This window comes from Mycteria americana, chromosome 2 (genome assembly GCF_035582795.1).
Source record: "Mycteria americana isolate JAX WOST 10 ecotype Jacksonville Zoo and Gardens chromosome 2, USCA_MyAme_1.0, whole genome shotgun sequence".
Classification (NCBI taxonomy): Eukaryota; Metazoa; Chordata; class Aves; order Ciconiiformes; family Ciconiidae; genus Mycteria; species Mycteria americana.
Genome location: NC_134366.1, coordinates 68,489,094 through 68,512,242, shown reverse-complemented (window position 1 = coordinate 68,512,242; position 23,149 = coordinate 68,489,094). Strand labels below are relative to the sequence as shown.

Sequence of the window (23,149 nt, the reverse complement as noted above, 5' to 3'; positions counted from 1 at the left end):
AGGCTGAACAGTCCCAGCTCTCTCAGCCTTTCCTCAATGGAGAGATGCTTCCACCCCTTAATCATCTTTGTGGCCCTCCAGTGGACTCTCTCCAGTATGTCCATGTCTCTCTTGTACTGGAGAGCCCAAACTGGACACAGTACTCCAGGTGTTGCCTCACCAGTGCTGGGTAGAAAGGAAGGATCACCTCCTTCGACCTGCCGGCACTACTTTGCCTAATGCAGCCCAGGATACTGGTAGCCTCCTCTGCTGCAAGGGCACATTGCTGGCCCGTGTTCAACTTGGTGTCCCCCAGGACCCCCAGGTCCTTTTCTGCCAAGCTGCTTTCCAGCTGGGTGGTCCCCAGCATACACTGGTGTGTGGGGTTGTTCCTCACCAGGTGCAGGACTTTGCACTTCTCCTTGCTGAACTTCCTGAGGTTTCTGTCAGCCCATTTCTCCAGCCTGTTGAGGTTGTGCTGGATGGCAGCATGACCCTCTGGCCTATATCAGCTACTCCTCCCAACTTTGTGTCATCCGCAAACTCGGTGAGGGTATGCTCTGCCCCATCATCCAGGTCATTGATTAAGATGTTAAACAGGACTGGACCCAGTATTGACCCCTAGGGTACATGACTAGTTACTGGCCTCCAACTAGATTTGGCGCCTTTGGTCAGCACCTCTGGGCCAAGCCATTCAGCCAGTTTTCAGTCCATCTCACTGGCTGCTGTATGAATCTATACAGTAATGTTAGCTGGTTTATAAATTCTGGATTCTCTTGATAGTTACAGGTAGGGATTTCTTCCACCCATACTGCAAGATGAGTTGGTTTGATGCATCATAGGAGGCCTTACAACTTCTGTTGGCTGTACAAGGATATGTTCAGTCATTTTTAAGTGACATGGATTTTTTCTAAACTCTTTTAAACCTAAGCCAGCAGTTATAAAATGTGCGATCACTTTAGCTGTATAGCCACTATGGACATTTTGAGGCCAGCATCTGAAAACTAGTACAAGTTTTGATTTTACAGCTGACGTCTGTGACTATTGTGTATATGCTGTGTCAATATATGTAGCTACAGCTAAATGTTATTTGGTGACCATGTTGATGGAGTTTCTACAGAGACATGTTACAATTGAATAAACTGGATTATGGAACAGAATGTGCAAACCTTACATCTTCATGGGACCTTGGAATATTTTGGGTGTTTTGGTGTTGGTTTTTTGTGTTTTTGTTTGTTTGGTGGGTTGTTTTTGTTTTGTGTAGCATAGTATTCTTAGGTTAGTGTAACTAAAAAAGGCAGAGTTCATACTGAAATCTCACTGCAGCTTAGTAGGGGCTTTTAATCAAGTGGGATGCTGAAGGCCAGGACTCTTCACATCACTTTTCATACTCTGTCAGTATTTTGTTTATATTTCATATTTTGACAAGCTTTTTTAATCACTGTGCATGCACCTCAGTATATGTAATGAATGAGGATATGCATTCTGCAGAGAGGCTAGGAGAATGTAGGTCCTGGTGGTGGTATCTGCAGCATATGGAAATGGAAGTTCCTGAGCATGTTGTGCAGAGATAGCTCCTGATGCTCTGATACCCACTGAACGGGCTTTGACACTGTGAGACTTGATGGAGAAGGACACTGTATGGAAAGCAGAGATCATAATCGTGGCTTCTAAAAACTCAGAGAGACTTTGGATAAGTTTCTTGTTTCACTTGTGGAGTGGAGGACATGCATAGATTACTGAGTGCACAGAAGTTCCTGTTAGTCACCATTTACATGACTGTGACCTGTTTCTTCTTTCCTTGTAATAGACAATACATCAGTGAATTTCCATCCAAAGACAATTTTTGTGAAGGATCAGATGAATGTTATTTCTAGTGCTGAATAATTTTTCTGGTTGACAAGGGAAGTTACCAGAAAAAAATGATGTTAAACAATTTGGAGAAATGTAATACAATGTGATTATTTATTCTTAGACCACTTCAGAGGCTTTAAATTTCTTAGAAAAAATAACCCTATTTTTTAGGATTGATCTAAAACTTGTTGAAATTGTCATTTGCTTCAGTTGGCTTTGGTGGGGCTCGTACTCCAAAACAGTAAGGGTTTTTGTTTTAGGATTGGTAGCAACAATGGGCATTCCAGTGACCTTTCAAATAGCTGCAAAGTCATGTATAAATTTTTGTTGAAAGGGAGACTGTTTGGATTGTTATCTTTCAGTAACTGAATCCAAGATAACTGCTTTAAAACAAAGGAGTTGGCTGAGCTTCCGAAATGTACGGTTCAGGTCATGTTTTTTCACATCCATATTATTTCATGTTGTGAAGCTCAGTGTCTTCAATCCTGTTAGAAGACTGACTTTCTGAAGTTACAACTACATTTTAGCCCTCTCAAGGTGGGATGACCTGAAATTATGAACCTGTGAGATTAAGGCACTGGTGAACCCTGTCTAAATGGATTAGATGAAACAAAATCAGATACTGTTGGAACAATTCATATTTTAAAAATATTTTTGACTAATACTGTCTTTTGAGTATTATTATTATTTTGACTATATTGTGGTATTTCTGTTGTGAAGAGTGACTTCTGGTTGTGCAATGTATAGGGTAAGTGGTGCTAAAGAAGTACTTAAAAAAGATAGAAATTTGGGAAAAGTGGGGACCCAACACATCTTTGTTTTCTTGAGACTATAAATTTAAAGACATTTGACTAGTTGAGTGGCCACTAGAGTTATCTAAACTGTAAAAACTTGGTTTGTGATGATTTTGTTTGTGATGGAATAGGAGTATTAAGGGAGTATCCTGCTTTTTTTTTTTTTTTCCTTAATGTGAACTGATTATTCATTCCACAGGGACAGCCATAAAAAAGATTTTTAGCACTTACTATAAGGTTCCTGCAACCACCTTTTCCACTTTACATCCTCCTTAGCCCCCATGCCTTTTAGGATATAAGGATAAACACAAAGCTAATTTTACCTTTTGGAATTTCAAAATAGTGTAATGGTATTTGTCTTCTGAAATTTATAGATTATTTTGAAATACCACTTAGATGCATTTCTTAACCAGAAAATCACAGAGTTTTGTAAATGTAAACTGAGTCCTTGTAAATAAGTCCTTAATCTCATTTACAGAGGTCTATATAATTGTCCTAGTCCCTCATTGGACCAATACTTGAAGATGGTCACCTGACTAATGGGATGAAGAAAAAGCAGGGGCATTCAATGCTTTTTTTGCCTCAGTCTTTGATAATACTGACAGACCTTGGGCTGCCCGGTCCCCTGAGTTGGAGGACCACAAGTGTGGGAACAGTGACTTCCAACTGAAATATTCTGTTTTGTTCTGTTCTATTCTATTCTATTCTATTCTATTCTATTCTATTCTATTCTATTCTGATTCCTTAATACTAAAGGAGAGCAAATTATTATTATTTTGATAATTTGAAGTACATTATGGAGCCTGGAGGTTATTCAAGGGATAAATAACTGCTAAATATGCTTTTTACTTATTTGTAGTGGTAACCAGGATAACATACAGATCTAGTGACTCTAAAGCATTTTTATCCTGTTGTGATTCAATGTATCATAATATTTCCCCCCCCCTCAAAACAGTTTGAATAAGTTTTTTATAGAGTTTATGTTAGTCTTTTTGCTTTTCAACAAAAGCAATGTATTATAGAAAAAACCTCTACCAAGAAAAACAATGCAGAGGAATAGAAGGGTAGTTGAGTGGCCTGAAGTAATATTCAGATCTTTAAAGGTGACCGCACCTCTTCATGCACAAAGTTATAATGTGATTTAGAGCCCCTTACAGAGGAGTAAACAAGATGCTGAAACTTTCATATTTCTTATGAACTTTGTTTTATAATTACCTGTTGTAAGGGGTTTCCAGTTTGACTGTAATTTGCACAGTTGGCTGTGATACAAACTAGGTAGAAGTTAGGGAGGGTCTTCAATGGACTATGCTGGGTTTTGGAAAAGACTGATAGTTCTATTTTACAAATGATGGGCAGAAGGGCTGTTGGTCCAGCTTGTTTTTCCACCTCCACAAGAAAAGTTCTTCCCAGAGAGTCCTACCTCTTCCCAGAGAGTCCTACCGCTGTGCTTGCCCCACTGTCACATAAAGCTGGTTTTGAGGCTAGCCTACAAGCCCTGTGAATCAAGTGGAAACATGTAAGCATCATCTTACTAGTTACTGTGGTAACTGAAAGTAAATGTGGACCTTTTTAATGGTGTGCCTCATGTACTCAGTGAATACAAACATGTATAACACATTAAGAGTTAACAGTTTTTGAAGTTCAGCTGGGACAACTGCTAATATACAAGATAGAGCACTGTTGTTGACATGCCACTGCAGACAAGATTTTTAGCTTAGTGTTGTTTTCTTTCTGATAGTTATAAATACCTCTCAATAGTACTTCAGGAAAGCTAAGCAGCTAAAGAAACCAAAGAAAGATTAACCTTTAACCACTGGCCATGCTTCTGTTAGCTGTAGCATTGGCACGGTGATAACCATCTGACAAGAGGAATGCCTGATGCTGTTCTGATGCCAATCTGTTGGAATGTTATTATTTGTTCTTCAGGGAAAACAAAATTATTTTTGTAGTTCACAAGGGAAAAAGAGAGAAATGAAAGTATACAAAATGCTTTCAAAGAAATAAATATATGCTCCTGTGATATTTATGAAGCTCCGCCAAAACTTTAAGCTAAACTACAAGAACAAAAATGAATTATGTGACTTCTAGGAAGTCTTGGCTCCTGACACTTTACACTGTAAAAGAGATCTTTTAAATTAATAACTCTAAACATCTGTTACATTGAGTGAGGCAGCTCTGAAGTACATTCATGAAACTAATAAACTAAGTAAAAGTCATTTTTTGCTGACTTCTTCACTTAATTTTCATCTTAGATTCAAGTTACTTGCGTTAAGCTTTATTGCAATATATCATCTCAACTTCTCCCCTCTGTTGTCCAACACCTGCTGGGAATTTGATATGTAGAGCACTTCCAGTCTATTTCAAGAGAATGTCCAGTTTCCCTGAGATACCTGTTTGCTGCTTTCTGAGGATTATATTAACTTTGTAGAATTACAAGCTTCACGAGTGTATGAACGCTAATAACACGAGTGTATGAATATCATTGATGATGAAGTCTTCTCATTAGCATGACAAATCTGCATTAAATTTTAAGGTCTGTTTCGACCCATCCAAAAGGTAGACGTTCTCTACGTGGCTGTGTTAAGTAGGAGAGGCACATTCAGAAAGAAACTGCCTGTACCTTAATAACTTCATTACAAATGGAGTGAAACTCTGATGTGCTATTCCTGGCTCCCATTGCCTCCTATGGAGGAGTGGTGAGACTGGGAGTGCCTGGTCTCAGATGGTCTCTTTGAAGGCTGAGATTCTGCACAGTGATTCCCACTCATTTTTCTTTACAGAAATTACAAATAAAAAAAGAATTCCAATGCAAAAAGTTGGTAAATTCTGGAGTACTATGAACCCTGTCTACGTTCCTAAGTGCCTTCAATGTCAGTAGAAATCTTCATGACTTTTTAGCATCACTTAAGAAGTTTGGAAGAGATTTGTGATTTCATGTCCTTTTCTTTTCTGGCTTCGAAGATCATGTTTGATGCATCTAGTTTGCTCACAGTGTCTTTAGAAGATACTCTTTCCACCTGAAAGACCTCATATAAAGTCAGGAAAAAAGGGTTAAATAATTGTTGAAAATACAGGTGCTTAAAAAGTATTTTAGTTTTCAAAATTGTACCATAAAAACAGAATCTTAGCTGTGTCTTTTCCAAGATGTGCTAGGTATATTTATATTGACTCAATAAAATAAATAACTGGCTAAATTTGGACCCTGAAATTTAACCATATTGGTGGAATTTTCAAAAGTGACTAGCAGGGTTTTATTTATTTATTGGCTTTAGTAGTAGTTACTATCACACTGGCTTTGATGGTAGCAGAGCTGGATTTTTGAAAGTGTCTAATTCTGTAGTTTTAAAAGAGATTTATTAATATTTTTAGGATAAGCCACTACTTGCCAGCAAGTTACTCGGGTTGATACATATGTATGTCAATGCAGAATCACTTAAGTACCATGGATTTTAGTCTGAAATCCCTGTCTATATTTTAATCTTGAATAAAAACTGTTCTCCTATACAGAAACCTATTTGTGCGTGATGCTCTATAATTGTGCTATATAATCAAGGTGAAATGTCTGTAATACAGGCACACCAGATTTTACATCTTGGCTTCTGTCAGCTACTTCCGATTAGGAAATGGACGTGTGTGGAAAGTGTACACTATTGTCTTTCTCTACCGAAGTGGCTGGTTCAGCCCTCCTGCTGGTTTAGATGAAGGGCATTGGACTCCTACTGTTATGGCTCTATGATCAGGGTGTGTAGGAGATGTGCTTAATCAACACATACTTACAGTTGTAAATGATCGTAAGAGTTTTAAATGACACCAAGCAATGAAAATAAGTTCTTTCAGAAATCCTCAGCTCTTTTAAGAGAAATAGCTAATTCTCAAAGATCTTTTTGCATATATAGACAATAAAAACTTTCAGAGGAGTACCTGAAAAGTTGCTACGCATATGGTTATTTTTGTACTGTCCTGTGACTACACAATAAGGACTGTGGGATCCTTATTGTTGACTTATTCTTACCAAGAAGGGTGGAAAAAGAAATTGCTGCAGGAATATTCTGAAAGTGCCTGTTGGTGGGAGTGGATGACTAAGTATAAAGTCCTGCTAATCATAAAGCTGTATCTAATTACACTCTCTTAATAGTGACTTTGGAAGCAAATACTGCTTTATGCCCTTGAGTATCCTGGATTGTTCTGGTGGCTCAGCTTACTCTTGTGCTCTTTTCCTCAGACTCCCAAAGGTTACAGCTCCTGTGTGTATCTAATACCTAATTTTTGTGATTAAGTGTGATTGCCATGTGTGTCACAAAAGGTATACAGTGAGCTGGGGTTTATAAGGGCCAGGGTCTGTGTTAGCTAAAAAGAAGCTGTTTTTTCGGGGAAAATGCAGTCCTGGAAAGCAGCAATCGTTTTGCTGCCGAGAGCTGCTGTGCGTTAGGGATGGAAAGAGAGGTTTCCCATTTGGCTGCCGGTAGCGGCCCCTGCTGGCAGGCTCTACCGGAGGCACCGGGGGTAACCTCTTCCAAAAATACACTGCCTCACTCCTCTGGAACCAGGTGTACCGCAACTGTGTTCCAGCTTGCGTCAGCAAGGCTAACTACAACTGACTTTTATTCCCCCACCTGCATGGTTTTGTAAAGCAGTTATGAAACCAGTTATTTCATGAGCATTCTTGAACAGAATCACTGAAGGCACAATAGTGAAGTTTGTTTTAACAGCTCTAACTGAAAAAAAAATTAGTTTATTAATCAGTTTACTTATTTGTTTTCAGCAACAGGTATGCAAGATGATGATGCAACAGGGGGAAGGATCAGAAAGTTAAGTGTTGGGCAGTATGACAATGATGTCCCTGGGCAGCCATCATATAATAGGGGTGAATGGATGAAGTCTCCTGCTACTGACCAGGCTGTAAATCCAGGATCACCGATTCCTGTAGAGGAGACCAAGGAGGTAAACAATGAAGAATTTTTCAAGAAATATTTATTGAAGTGAATGGCCAATAGGGAGTCCCATGTTCATGTTCAGTGTCCAGAATCAATGTGAAGCAATTGGGCAGTTGCATCGTGGCAATAAGAAGAACAAATTACTGTGGTTATCTCAGAAATGCAATTCAGTGTTTAAGGATGTCCTGCTCTTGTCCTCTCTGTGTGTTTGCATGTTTTCAGTGTTCCAGGATCTCTCTGCTGGAACAGTGGACCAGATTATATGGAGCCTTCTGTAATCTGATGAAAAATGCCCCACTGTGTTGTAGGGTTAAGTGGGAACTTTCACACTGTAATTTTGTTTTTTTGTGCCCTTTCTAGATGGCTGTTGCACATTACCAAGACGAAATAGACGGGGGAATCTTCTCCCCAACAAAAAATGGAAATGAAGTTGTCCCATCCACACCAGCTTTTCCCCTGTTACCAGAGACATCATATGGTAAGGAAATGTCTGTCTCTTTTTATTTATTTATTTTAATAGCACTATTAACATTTTAGCTGTTACTCAAGAGGAATTGTACTTTCCCTTCTCTCCTAGCGAAAACACCTCCACTATACCATCAACAGATTCCCTTCAGCCAAAAGGTCAGCAGCCCATCTGAGCTGTACAGAACCAGTCCTGGTAAGATACCCCTATTTAAATAATTTGAAACTGAACTGTGTATGAAGGCAACTAACACAACGGTGGTTATTCCTTTATAAATAGGAATAGACATGTGAAACTTGGAGAAATAGAATTTAGCAGTACTATTTTGATCAAATCAAAAAGAAGTAAACAATGAAGAATTATCCAAGAAAGATTTAATACCGTTAATTGCCAATAGGGAGTCCCATGTTCATGTTCAGTGTCCAAAATCAGTGTGGAGCAATTAGGCAGTTGCGTCATGGCAATAACCAGAAATGCAATTCAGTGTTTGAGGCTGTCCTGCTCTTGTTCTCTGTATGTGTTTGTGTGGTTTCAATGTTCCATGATCTCTCTACTGATATTTGATAATATTAAAATAGTACTGTCAGGAGACTTGAGTTCCTTGTGATTTTTAGTAGGTTTTGTCTCCATCTGAGGAAAGAGGGGTGATATCCATGTTGCCATCTTGCCAGGCAGGTGAAGCTGACAATAGAGCTTGACAAATAGTAGCTATGCTTAAGTCAAGGAGATCCTTAATCAAAGGAATGAATGTTCTGGAGGTTTTTTTGCCACAATACAGTTTGTAAATGCGCAAGCATGGAAAAGTAGTTGTTAATAGATGATTACATGGTTAAAGATCTAATGTGATATAGCTATGAATTTTATTAATAAAGGATTCTTCTTTGAGGCCTTAACTCTTTGCTGCTAAAAATACTGTCATGGTTTAACCCCAGTTGGCAACTAAGCACCACACAGCCGCTTGCTCACTCCCCCCCAGTGGGATGGGGGAGAGAATCAGAAGAGTGAAAGTGAGAAAACTCCTGGGTTGAGATAAAGACAATTTAATAGGTAAAGCAAAAGCTGTGCAAGCAACCAAAGCAAAGCAAGGAATGCATTTGCTACTCGCCATCAGCAGGCAGGTGTTCAGCCATCTCCAGGAAAGCAGGGCTCCATCATGCGTAATTGTTACTTGGGAAGACAAATGCCATCACTCCTAATGTCCCCCGCTTCCTTCTTCTTCCCCCAGCTTTATATGCTGAGCATGATGTCGTATGGTATGGAATATCCCTTTGGTCAGTTGGGGTCAGCTGTCCCAGCTGAGTCCCCTCCCAGCTTCTTGTGCACCTGGCAGAGCATGGGAAGCTGAAAAGTCCTTGACTTAGTATAAGCACTACTTAGCAACAGCTAAAATATCTCTGCATTATCAACACTGTTTTCAGTACAAATCCAAAACATAGCCCCATACTAGCTATTATAAAGAAAATTAACTCTATCCCAGCCAAAACTAGCACAGCTATTGTTAGCTGTCACCTTTTCTGTGTGAAATTATTTTAAAACAACAAGTTTAAAAAAAAGTATTTCACATGACTGCATCCGAAAGTGCTGGACATAGAAGGAAGTTGACATAATTTATTTAAAACTTGAATAAAAATCACAGACATTCATTTAAATTGTATGCATTAGAAGATGTTCAGATGATAATTCATGTGTATATATGGTTTTATTGCTTCGGCTATGACTGTCTTCTCAGGCAGGATCTTGATAATAGGATTTCCAATAAATGGGATAGTGGATTTTGAAGCAATAATAGCTAGTTTTGTGTTTTTAACTTTGGGAAAAAAACCTTGCTGTTTCATTTGCCTCATTTAATAGTTATCAAAAGCAAATAACATCAACACAGAATAAAATTATCTTTAGTAATAAAACAGTCTTCTACCCAGTTCAAGACATCTCTTTATGGTTCAGTTGCTGTGGCTTTGCCCTTTACTCTCTCAACTCTTAAACAATTAGTTGTGGATATCCTCTGGAGCGTAGCTTCAGCAAATCAATTACAGGTTGCTTACGTTGAGTTAATCTGCTGAACACTTTGTTGTTAAATGGTTTCCATCGCTGTTGCTAAGAGTTAGGACTTGCCCTGGAAAATTTTGTGGCTTTCAGTGTATTTCTCTATTGTGTTGGTGATTCTCCTGCTTAATTCCAAATGCTGTCATCTCTCAAATGCTGGGTTTCGATACTCAGTTAATGGGACACTGAAAATAATTACTCTAGCTTAGACCAAAACAGATAATTCTCCCTTTGAATGCCCCTTTAAAAATGATGCTCAAGGTGTACTGAATGCTACAGGTTAAGTGCTCAGCTCCCTATGGCTTTGCTTTTAGCTGCAAACATAATGTACTTTGACAATAAAGGTTAAAGGTGTATGAGGTGGGTCAGCTAGAAAACATGCAATACACCATTAGCAAGCACCTCTAAGAAATGTGAGTTGGGTGACTTTCCCACCAGAACACAGAAACTTCTATTGCCAGGGGCAATATTAGAATCTTACTTTAAATTTTTTTTTCTTTTCTCTCTTTTCCCTTCACTATTCTATTTGTTGCCTGTATCTACAGTAAGTATCTATTTACTTGCTTCTGTGTCTTCTGACTTTGGCAAGAAGTGAAGGAGATGTCTTCTCATTACTTTTGCTACCAATCCCTAACTCATGGCCAGAGAAAGAGCGTTGTGTTTTGTGTGTTGAATGAGGCCAAGAATCTGAAGGGAACAGAAGCAGCTGTTCCTGTGGTTCAGACTGCTCTAATGCACGTGACAAAGGTAACTCTAACAGTATGCACTTTGCAAGAATTCTTACAGCCCAAATTTTTAGTACTTTCCTTTGCAGCCTTGCTCTTCTTTTAAATGCTTTCATGGTTTTTATTTTGGTAGAAGTTGGGAAACATACTGACTTCTCCAGAGGTTTTCAACAGATTGAGGCCTTTGCAGTCATGGACTCTGGAGTCTTAATTTCTGCCACTAAGATATTGCCCCTTTTGTCTCAGTTCAGATCACCCTTGAATTCAAAATTGTTTTGTTCTGCATCTCAGCTTTGCTGCTTATCTGCATTCCAAGTTAGTAGTGAGGATGCTGTAACATCTGGCAACCAATTATCTAGATATATTAGTCTTACTTCCTCCCCACTTCCTTGTAGAGAATAGCTTTCAGTGTAGTTAGCACTTACCATATCAAGGGAGAACTACTGTGGTTTTAGAAAAGTGTAAAAGCATACATTTTAAAAGAGCAATACATGGTTTTGTGTATTTTATATTCACGAATTACAATGACATCCAGTCTTTATGTATACAAAAAGATAAAATTATCTGTTCTTTTGTAAGTTAGTCTTGTCGTAAACTGTGTATCATATCTTGAATGCATCTAATTCTGATTCTTAAACTATTTATTGAAGTGAAGGGCACTATCTTCACTGAAGCCTGACAAAACCCTGTATAAAATGGTGCTCTGTTAGCCCTAGAAATCTTAATTTTTTTTCCAGGTGAAACCACTTTCTTAGGGAAAGTCAGTCCAGTGGTGTTATGTATCTGTCTCCCTTTCATTAGCTATGCCCTACCTCTTCTTTCTCCCCATACATTTCTTTAAGACGCCCTGCCTGCGCCAGCTAGAAAGAGCAGAATTCCTTTCCAGATCCTTGTTCTTTCTCAGATGGGAACAACCTCCCTCAGTCTGTGTTCAGGCACGCAGTCCTTTCATGTCAGCACTGCTGCTCCAGTGATCACTTGCTGCTATGGTTTCATTGCCCTTTTCCTCACTTTACATAGCTTGCAAGTAATACAGCACCCATGGAGTTCATTTTGAGTCCTCTTTTGATAGACACCTTGTTTCTTAAGACAAACTTGAGCAGTCTATAAATTGGCTAGTTTTATAAATACCCCATGAAAAAGCAGGCTCCAGATAGAACCTAGATACAGCTCTCTGAGTAACACAATAGCCATTGTATATCCCATGGGAGAGTCCCACACATCAGTGAAGGAACAGAAGCACTATTTGTAGGCCATTTTGAAGCTTATAAAGGCTCTCTTGTCTCAGACAGCATACGGCTAATTGAAGTCCCTTTGTATATAAAGTAACAAATAAAACCATAAGAAGCTCTTTGCCAGAGGACTGAACTCTGGCTAACCACCCCTGCCACTCCATTCCTCAGGCTGGATGTGAGGAGCTGCCCCTTCTTCAGCCCTGGCCAAAGCATAGACAGAGCTTTGCAGAAAATCTGCATTCACAAGCAGGCACTGTCTTGCAGCAGAAGGCAAGGATCTGTGGAACAAGGGACGATTGTCTATAATCCTTTATCTGTGTACTGACAAAGGGAAGACATAATGTCCTGTTTTTCCATCTTCTCTGAACAGCCTAAGTAAACTTGCATAGTTCAAGCAGTACATATGGTGGAATGATAGCACTGCTGCTGGTATGAGGAATCTCAGAGCCTTCAAGCAAGTGTAAGGCCTTGCCTTTTCATACCCACCATGGAGCTTAGCCTAGGTACTGTACTCAAAGCTTGTGTTATGCATATGAGCTGCATCTTTTCTAAAAGTTGTCAAAAGGTCATCTTTTCTTCTCATGCTGTCATGGAACTCTTCAAGACCAGACACTGGCATATTTCCATGGTTTTTCTCATACAGACTCTGTTTTTATCTGACAGAAACATTGTAATCCTAAATTCCCCCCAGTGACTAACATAGGCTTACTCTGTTACATCACCCAGTAGAGTGATAAGTGTTTCATAAATCTCTCGGAAGGCAAAACCACAACTTAACAGATATCCTCATTACTGCATAATTCTATTACTGATTATAATTTTATACTGTTGTAATTTCATACTGTTATTCCAGGATTGTAATTTCTTCTAGTCACTGGCTTGCAAGGCAAATGAAATGTATTGCTTAATTGTTCGATAAAAAAAGTCACGGTTCTGAACTGAAAACATTTTCTGTGTGTCAGAAGGGTTAATAGCATAGGGAATAAAAGTGAGACTAATTTGTGAGAGGGAAAAATTCCCAGTTTGTGATGTACAAAAACTTCCTCCACAATCTGAAAAGGTTTCATATAATATTTATTTATACCTGCCTTCCTCTCCTCCCCTTAACTGTTTATTTAAGGTATACATGTCCAAAGCAAGAGATAGGTATGGAAGTTTTCCGACATGTGGCTTTATTTGCTTAGAACATCAGTGCATCCACTTTAGTGGATGGTTATCATAAGCTCTGTTCTCCTGGAAAAAAAGGTGCATTTTGGTTTTTTGCTCTTGTTGTGATTTTGGGTTTGGGTTGGTTTGTTTTCTTTTGTTAGTTTGGGGGGGGGTGGGTGGGGTGGGTGTTTGTTTGTTTGTTTTAAACATTGAGGCTACTAATGAGCAACAAAAAATACAAGTAGAGACAAGAAATTTATGATTTTTACTACAAGGCAGGTAGACAAGGTCTGTGCTATGTTTTTCATTGTCTGGCAATTGACCTTGACATGTTTATCTCGTGGCTAAATACAGTGCTCATCTCCACAATATTTTTATAATGAAATGTTTATGCTAATGTTATATAATGCTAATGTTATATAATGCTAATTATATAATGCTAATGTTATATAATGCTAATGTTATATAATGCTAATGTTTCTTAGTTATGATAAAATTTATCATTCACTAGTGCATATGAACCTTCCATAGCGTTCAGGAGCAAGTAGGAAAGGACTCGGTTCTCCTGTTTGGATTCTACCAACATGAACATAGTCAGGTCTTCTAGAAAGAGCAAATGCTGTAAAGCATAGTCATAAATGTTCAGAGGCCACTTCTTGGCCATTGTAAACACTGAAGTAAATATAATGTGCTATGATCTGTGTCACACTTTTTCCTCCCTGAATTACTGTCATTGACACATTCAGCTCAGTAAAACTAACCTTTTTACAGACTTTTTATTGCATGAAGTTTGGAGATGATGTAGTTCCAAGTTGTTATTGTCACAGACATCCTTCCCTTTGCGCCACTGATTATAATACAGTCCTTAACATACCTTTCAAATACAAACATGGAAATTGTGTTTCTTGTCTGGCCTGCAGAGAAAGAAGCAATGCTTATTATCAGTGATTTCAGTCTGATAATCCAAATTCACAGCAAAGGTAATAACATTCCATCTCACGTGCTGAATGGATTTAACGGTTCCATTTAATTCGCGTCAATCTGAATGGTGGAAAATATGTTGTAACAGAAGAACCAAATTGAAACTGAAAATAACTTGAAATACTTGCAGTCTATGCCTGCTTTTAGTGAGCAATATTAACCAAAATACTTATAGTTTAAGTGTCTACAACTGAGCTGTTTGGTAATCAGGTTTAATTGACCCCCCCCCCCCCCGCCCCAGTTTGGCTAAGATTTTCATGGGAGGTACTCTCCCAGTGCACACTGATTAATTTACCAAAGCTTTATTCTCTGGCTTAGAGATAAGAATGAAATGATTTAGAGATTAATCCATTCAGCTAGCTAAATATGGACTGGTTTTGTTTTTAGCCATGTTATGTGTCTCTACATAAAACTTTACAAAATCTGTACATATTTTAGCCACTCATTAAAAATTCTGACATGTCATTGATTCAGAGCAGTAAGGAATACAAATATACATACCTGAATATAAAAAGCTAGGGAGTGCCAAGTCCATGGAAGATAGTATGTGATGAAGAAGCAATGGGACAATATAAATGTTTTTTTCTTTGGCTGATATGTTAGGGCTGACAAAAGATGCCATTCTTGTTACTGAATTTTCATAAGAAAGCTCATTGTCTAAAGACAGAGCTCATTGCTCTGTCTTGCATTGGTTTTGGATACTGTAGTTTGATAAAATATTCTGGAACATGAATATATTTTGGTTTGTAGCCAATGTTGTATCTGATCACAGAATCAAAAATTCTTTGAATCTGATGCTTATGTCAAGACAAAGATATTTCATGGTAGGATGTCCTTACAGCCCTGTGAGCTAAACTTCTGCAAGGGATGGGGTTTGGTGTGACCTACAGGTTGAATATCATGTTGAACAGGAGACAAAGTCATGAGCTACAGATGGTCATGGAAAATACATTGACTTTTGAGTGCTAGCAGAATGCATAATCTAGTGCACATGTATGTAATTCTGTGTGCAGCTGCTCTATAATCCTGCAGAATAAAAAAAAAAGAAAAAGAGAGGTTGGGTGCTTCAGCCATTACATTGAAGAGATGATCAGTGAAGCTAATCACTGTCTCCTGTTCCTCCCACCCTCACTTTTGTAGCAGGATTCCCATCTGGACAGAAACTCTGTGATTGCAGATCAGAACAAGCTTTAAGCCGTATCCTGTCCTGTTAAAATTGCGCTGGAGAATGAATCACATACTGATTTGGAAAGACTGGTTTATACTGTGTGTTTCACTTTCTGTGAAAGTATTCACATTACTCTTTTTTCTTGGTTTTACTGGATGACTTTTCATTCCATGCGGGGACAGTGCTCATTGATAAGCAAATACAAGACCGAGACTGTCCCTCTAAAAAGGGAAAGTTAACAGCCCTCTCAGAGGCCAGTTGGCACTGTCTGCATTATCCATTTGAACCAAGACACTGCTGAAAAGTTACATGGAGTCGTCTGCCTAAAATAGCAAATGCGAATGAATTTTTCTCCCAGGGAAATGAGTATCCAAGTGGCAGGGACCCTAAATATAGAAACAAGCTCTCCACTTTCTCACCCACTCCTTTTGTTCTCTCTAGTCAAATGTTGAACTATGTTAAAGGAATGGTAGATCTTGTGATGAAAATGCTGTCCTACAGGAATTCATTTAGCTCGGGACATCTTTAAAGTCTCTTACACGTTGTAAGTCTTCCATCAATGGTAGCTCAACAGGTCTGACTGCTCCTCAATCCTACGCTAATACCATTAAAGCGAATAACTGCTGATAGATTCTCCTTCAAGAAGGCCCACCCTGTAGACTTCATCCCTTATTTGGGGCACCTCACGTTAATCCAGTCTGTCTATTTGTTTGGTCTTGACTCACTTTTTATAACACTGTGAATTTAAAATGAAACAACTGCCTTTTTTCGAAAGGAGTTACTAACTGAGAAAAACCTGGAACCAGCAGCAACACAGAAAACAGCACCTGCATGCTTGGCAATACAGTCCACTAGAAACTCTCTTCTCTGCATATCTTGGCAGTTGAAAGCCACACAACATTAAGGCTTTGATTCTGTCTTCAAAGCCTGCATTGCAGATGCTCCCAAGACTGTCTGGCCATCAGTGGCCTTGAGTGCCCCGCATGGCTGCGCTGTACTGCAACAATGGAAGCGCCTGCCGCCGAAGTAAGACTAGTGAGTACTTAGGACAGATGCTTTTCTACAGATGGCCCACAAGTGTAGAATTTACAGTGCATAACAGAATGACCACGAACCTTCTGGTATTGTCAACAAATTATAAAGCATGCTTCTTCTGCATGATTTTCCTGCATAACAAAATATTTGAGGGGGAAAATTCGAAGAATATAAGGGAAATTGCAGGGGTGGGACCTGAGCTTTGTGCATTTTGTCTAGTGCATTTATATGATTAAATGCTTCACTGGTGACTGCAAAATAAACATGAGATAGACTGAAGAACCCTCATAATTTGAATTAGGTGTTAGAAACGTGGGCAATTTGAGGACATACCACCATTTCAAAATGACACACAAAAAACCTCGTGACCTGTATAAAAGGCTGTGCTAATGTTAATCTCTGTTCATTGTGCACTATCAGCATTATCAACTGAAGCACACAAATATGCTACTAATACATGTACTAAATATACTTATGAATTACAGTAACAACTTGGAAAAATAAGTGGCCCACCATTTTTCTGATATTTCAGAAAGGAAATAAAAACCAGTATGCTAGGAAATTCAGAGTCGCTTGATTCATTCTAAGAAGTGGTTATGTTTATCAAGTGATAGGTACTGAGCTTTTGGAGTATCACCTTTAGTGTATTCCTGTTCTCTGTAAAAATGAAGTTTTGCATAAGATACTTACTACCATGGTTAGTAAATTGCACCGAGATTGTATGGTGAGCACTGACTTGTGTTCTCTCTCCCTTTCTCTTTGTCTCTGTTTACCATTTTGCAAAACCAGTTGTGTGTTCTGGAAGATGCTCATTGATATTTTTCTTTGTAAACAGATTAAGTGGTGCTTCATTTTCTTATATTTATTTAACGATACAGGTATTTTATCCAACAAACAGACATTTACAAGAAATAACTAAAACTTCTGATTTAAGTACTGGATTTAAGGTTAATCCTTATTGTCTGCATATTGCTTACTTAGTTTCAAAAAGTCTTGAAAAATCACACAATTCCTTTAATAGCCTTTGGAATTGTCAGTTTGCTTTCATTTATTTTCACCTCCTGCCCTCTTCCACCACCCCCTGCTCTGAAAACCTGATATATGAGATTTCTTTAATATATATATATCTATCTATACACTTTTTTCCCAAGTGACTTTAGGATCCCTGAGGGGCCACAGGTACATTGAATTTTTTCCCCTCCATTCCCAGAAGGCTTGGCACCAACATAGAACTTGGAATGGGAAAAGTGGGAGAAAATTCCTGGAGAGGAAAAAATTACGTGCGTGTATTGGGGGAGAAACAGCAGGAAGGAAGCTGAGGAGGAGTAGAGTCGCTATAGCAGGGGCTGAGGGATGTAATGAAGGTATATTAAGAAGAACTAGTACAGAAAGCAGAATAGATTCTTGGTTTTTTTCAGTCCTTCATCAAACACTGTGTTAAAAGCACAAACTCTAAATGTGGTGTAAATAAAATTAAGTCTGAATAGTACTGCATCTGTAGCATTTCAAGAAAAACAATCTGAGTATTTCAATCACACTGCTAGTTCGTGCCCGCTATTGTAATTGGACTTCCTGAATATTCTCAGTTTGTGTCAGTGCTCTCACAATGTTTTAAGAATTTGTCCAGAAAGCTTCAAGAGTAAATTAAATAAAAATTAATTTGCTGGGAGATTATAAAACAGCTATGAAGATAATGTAGTGCTGCAGGTGAGATGTTCTGAATCTGTGGGATAGTCATTGGGATCACTGAATTGATCTGTGTACCAGATAAACTCTAGGAGATCAAAATTATAATAGAAAGATTACATAGACTTCTTTATAAGAAGATGAAATTGTACCATGTGAGTTTTATTGCTTTCAAAAAGCCTGAAAAATTCTGTGATTTCTTGTTGTTATAATTTATTATATTCAGATTGCTGTTTACACTGTTTTTTTCATTGAAGATTAATGGAGGACAAGTTAATGAAATGTATAAGAAGGTTAAGGGAACATTCATTCTGATGTGTTTAATTACTGCAGCTAAGCTGAGCTTTCATTTGTATACATTTACCCACCAATATCAGAAAGTTGAATCATATAAATGACAGTAAAGTTTATATAGTGTTTATTTTGCTAAAACTGTTTAATGGAAAAATTGGAATAAATTATGTCAAGAAAAGGGTTTTTTTCCTGAGCACTCAAGAACCCCTCTGTATTGAGGGTAGAGAATAGATGCAGCTCCTAGTTTCCTAAGATGGGGATGCATTAGATTATAAATTCATTCTACACTTGGTCACCGCAAAACGTTATCCAAAGGTTAGAAAAATATTTTTTGTCCTGGAAAACAGTGGGAGTATTTTAAAAATATCTTGAGATTACACATCGGTTGTGCCTTTCTTTTTTCATTGTTGTTATTTCGATGCTTTCATATCTGGTCAAAAGAGAGGGTGTTATTAACACCTTTCATTCAGTGCTTTTAAGGGTGCTGTTGGTTGTAATTCTCTGCAAACTGATTTGATGCACAGTTGGGAGATGACACATTCAGAGAGTTGATAAAACTGCCTAGTACTGAGGTATGCATAAACTGTGCATTTTAATGAAAGCTGAGACCTGTATATCTGTATTAGAGGGACCTCATACTGTGCTCACATCCCTTGAAATTATAAGATCAAGCTCAAACACCATATGAAACAGTGAAGTATAATGTTAATGAAAAGGTTTCTGCTGTGCTTACATTTTATTATTTTATCTTACCATTTATTTCTATGTCTGAGTGGCAGCCTAGCAATTTGAAAACTACCTGCCTGTGTTCAATTGCCACAAATATTTTGGCAATTAATTTATTATAAAGTATGTTTGAAAAAGAAGTCAAAGTTTAAGAAAACATTAGAAAACAAAATAGAGAATGTTGAATATGTTCAAAATATGTCCTCTGTGTGCAATATTTGTTCTAAAAATTTCATTCCTATTTATATTTGCTCTGTCAGGGAGCATCATATACAACCAGTCTGTGTGGATCATTGCTAAGCACCAGAGTCAGCTTACCAAGCAGATGTACTAAGAAGCTCGTAAATACCTGCATGTCACATAACTGTTTTCAGACATCATTCAGGAAATTGATGCATTTTGGAAATTTCAGGTTTAGTTACTGAGAGGAAAAGCAGGTCAGAAAATGCCCATGGGTTGCCAGAAGAGAATACCAAAGCAAGGGAGTGTTAGCACTGATGGTTGCAGCTCTGGCACTTTACAGTCTGAGGAATCCTCCTCCTACTCCCAGTGCTGAGGGCTGTGAGTTCAGTGGGCATTCAGTTCAGCATTGCAACCAGCAAAGTAAATATTGTGGCTTCAATGCAGTGACATTATGTGTGATCACTCGGGTCTTGACAGATCTGTAACAGTTGTGCTGTTAAAGCCAGTGGCATTTACAAGTGTGATTGTCTTCTCCATTTTCCACCAGCTGAACCTAAATCTTAGACATTTTCTAAATCACATTCAGAAGGAGGAGCAGCTTTCTTCCGTGCAAATCTAACAGCCAATTAGAGTATTCATATGTCGCAGGAGAGGTCCAAGGTCGTCTCCGTCTTCTGCAGGACTTGAACCACGCCTTCCTATGCAAGTCTGAAAACTATGATGCTTTTGATCCAAATTTCTTTTTCTGGCTTAGTTCGTACACATTACTATTTAATACAAGTTAGAATAATGGCAGAGCAAGCTTCCCACAGGAGGAAAACTTGAATTCAAATCTGTGGCCTGATTTAGAGGAGGTCCTCTGAATAGTATAGAGGATAAAGGGCTAATTCTATTAGACTACTTGAAGTCTGTAAGTGTGAAATTCATGTAAAAATATTTATTTGGTCTGGAATTATCAGCTTTCTACAGTAGCACAAGCATTTCCCTTGTGCAGTGTTTATTACCTAGCCTTAGGTGACCAAATGGACATGATTCTTCCAAAGCTCACATTTCCCATCTATTACATGGCAAATCCAGGCTTGTGCCCTGGGGCTTTGAATTCCATTCAGCAGCGATACATCTGAAAGTTTAATTGTACAGTGTGCAGCTTACATCCTTCCTGTAGCTCTAGTCCAAAGGCATTTTCTCTTGAGAAAAAGCAGTAGCATTATCTGGTATTTATTTATTTATTTAAGGATTTTTTTATACTTGCTGTCCAAGATAACTATACTTGGAATATACATGTATTAGCTGAAAAGATGATGGCATTTCCAAAGGTGCTGAACACAGGTTTTTGTTATCTTCGCTGGTATCTATGAGAGCTCATCATTTCTAAAATTCAGGTGATAAATAAACAGTGTAATTCCGAAGTTGTAAAGACCAAAAAAATGTTGTTTACATAATCAAATTACTACACAGGAAAAAATGTGTTTATACAAGCCTTCAGTGTTGTAACTTTTGATCATGGTCTCAAAGCAGATGTGCCTCTTCAGTTAAACTTGAAATACACCCTGATAATACACTGGTGGGTGGTGGTGGTGGTGTGGTGTTTTTTTTTTTTTAACTTTTGTTTTTCCTCTCTAAGAAGCAGTGAAAAATTGATTAATTGAGAGGTTTCTGAAGCACTAAGTTTTAGAGAGTTTGGTTTCTACATTTCCCTTTCAGTGGGAAAAAGTCATGCATTTCCCCATATAAATCTGTCATTTGACCACTAACTATCTATGCATGTATTCATTGAAGTATATATGAGTACATATATACTTACAAGTATATATACTTACATTATATACTTATATATACAAGTACATATATACTTACATTATACAAGTATATATAAGTATATATCCTTACACGTATATAAAAAAGAGAAGAATCTGAAGCTGAGAATTCCACCACTAATTTTTGCTTGTTCTGAAGATTGACAGAAAGTTATCAGCAGTTTAACAGAAATACAGGATTGGATGAGCCAGCAGTCTGGCAGGTGTGGATTGTTTTTACATGTACCTCCTGACACTAATTAGCAGTGCACATGGGTAGCATGCATTTTTGAGATGTTAGTAGTCCTCTTGTCTGGAAAAGCTTAAATTAACAAAAATCCATGGGAACAACTACTTGCCTTGCTATGATTACATGAAACAAGCTTTTTCATGTTTTCCAGGGTGAGGCCTCCTACTATATGACCTGGCACTCAATGACTGTGATGTGCCAGAGTAATCCATGTAGTTTGAGGGAAGGGCTGAAGGAGAAGAGAGCTCCAGGAACTGAAGTACAGCTTTGAGCACACCTTTTCAAAATAATTAAAGTCTTAAAATGATCCTGTGTTTGGGTGCCTGGGAAGGTCTGGGCTGCTGCATTCACAAGTCAAAGATGTTCTGTAATTTCAGAATTACAGACCTGCCAGTGTTGAGTGAGGACATAGAGAAAATATATATTCAGTCCCACTTAAGTGTTCACAGTCCAAAGGCCATATTGCTCTATGTTTTTTAAGATGCTGTTCTCCCCTGCATTAATTCTCTTCATGTTTATTCCCTCTTGCAGAAGAGGAGAAAATTAAATTAGTCTGTGTTCTTCTATGCCCGAGTTAGGCATGTTACTTCATGAAGCCATTCATATTCAGACATGTAGTAGACAAAATCTGAAATGCACTATTGTTTGACATTGACTCCCACATTTCTGTCAATCATAGGAGTAGCAGGGAAATGTACTGTGGAGTTTGCTGAATTTGCGTCTAAGTGCCACGGCATAGCCACCCTTCTGCAGGGTTCCCTGTTGGAGAAAGGTGCATGTTACAATTCAAGCCCTGCATTTTAAGCAACTTTGTATAGATCTTACAGTGTGATGGTTCTGATGAAACTGGGAATATTGCGCACTTTACCTAGGAGAACTGTACACAGGCCTTGCTATGTGAGTTAATACCACCACCTGGCAGAGGATGGAGGACTTGATCCTTGTCTCTGTGCTGTGCCTGGCCCAGGCATGAAACCAATTCTCCTTGCCAAATAACAGACCTTCTCCTTTTGGGATGGTATTATATCACAAACTGCACTCACCTAAACCCAACCAGTTCCTCACCTGAGACATCCAACACCGCCCTCTCCTTCCTAACTCATAGAAATGCTTTTGTATGCAATAAAATTTCAGTCTGGCCCTTTATATCTCCTGGCTATAGAGTTTCAGATAATTTTTTTTTTTTTTTCCTTCCCTGGAACTCAGCTGGTTGAAACCTTGAACTTATGACAGAAGGACAAACAAAAGGCAAGTTTTTGTCTCAAGTGCCTTTTGTTTGTCATTAGAAGTGTTTATGTCAAAGAGGTTTTGTTGGAGAACAGCCCCCTAAGTATAACCAAGTTTGATTCTGTTAGAAAGCTACATGCAAAAAAATACCTTAACGAAGGGTGAATTTGATAAAATCTTGACAAAACTCAAGTATATTAATGATTTTAATTACCTGGTTTCTACTTACATTACATTCATACATTACTTTGGAAATGAACACTTTCTCACTTAACCCAGCCTTCATTTGGTATCTCAGACCGCTGTTATTTTCTTGGTTAAATGTTACTATCCTTGTTCTCTTCTAATTCAGCAAGTGTAAATAGCTGAACAAGCAAAGCTTCCAAGACTTGAAAATCAGGAAGGAAATGGGACATCCAAAGGTTTCCTGTGATTACAGTGCTTTTTATGCAGAGCCAGGAATGCTTTCTATGGAGAGCAATTTTCTCTAATAATTATTGTTTATAGGAGTTTAAAGACTGTGTTCGACTGCGTTTGTCTCTGCCAGGAAGCATCCAAGACAAAGAGAAAGTGTAGTTGTATAATAAATGAATCAAAGTAACTGATGGCAGTTCTGGAGTGCTG

General features: G+C 38.3%; 1 protein-coding gene across 15 annotated transcripts in view; it reads left to right on the top strand.

The window, feature by feature from the left end:
- The window catches only part of TNS3 (tensin 3), a 243,433-nt gene that overhangs the window by 182,888 nt on the left and 37,396 nt on the right, over positions 1-23,149 (top strand). For all 15 annotated transcript variants that reach the window (XM_075493671.1, XM_075493666.1, XM_075493665.1 and 12 more), the window contains 3 exons: positions 7,390-7,568; positions 7,922-8,039; positions 8,139-8,222. In XM_075493671.1, the coding sequence (XP_075349786.1) occupies positions 7,390-7,568; positions 7,922-8,039; positions 8,139-8,222 (381 nt within the window). The remainder of the gene's footprint in view (positions 1-7,389; positions 7,569-7,921; positions 8,040-8,138; positions 8,223-23,149) is intronic.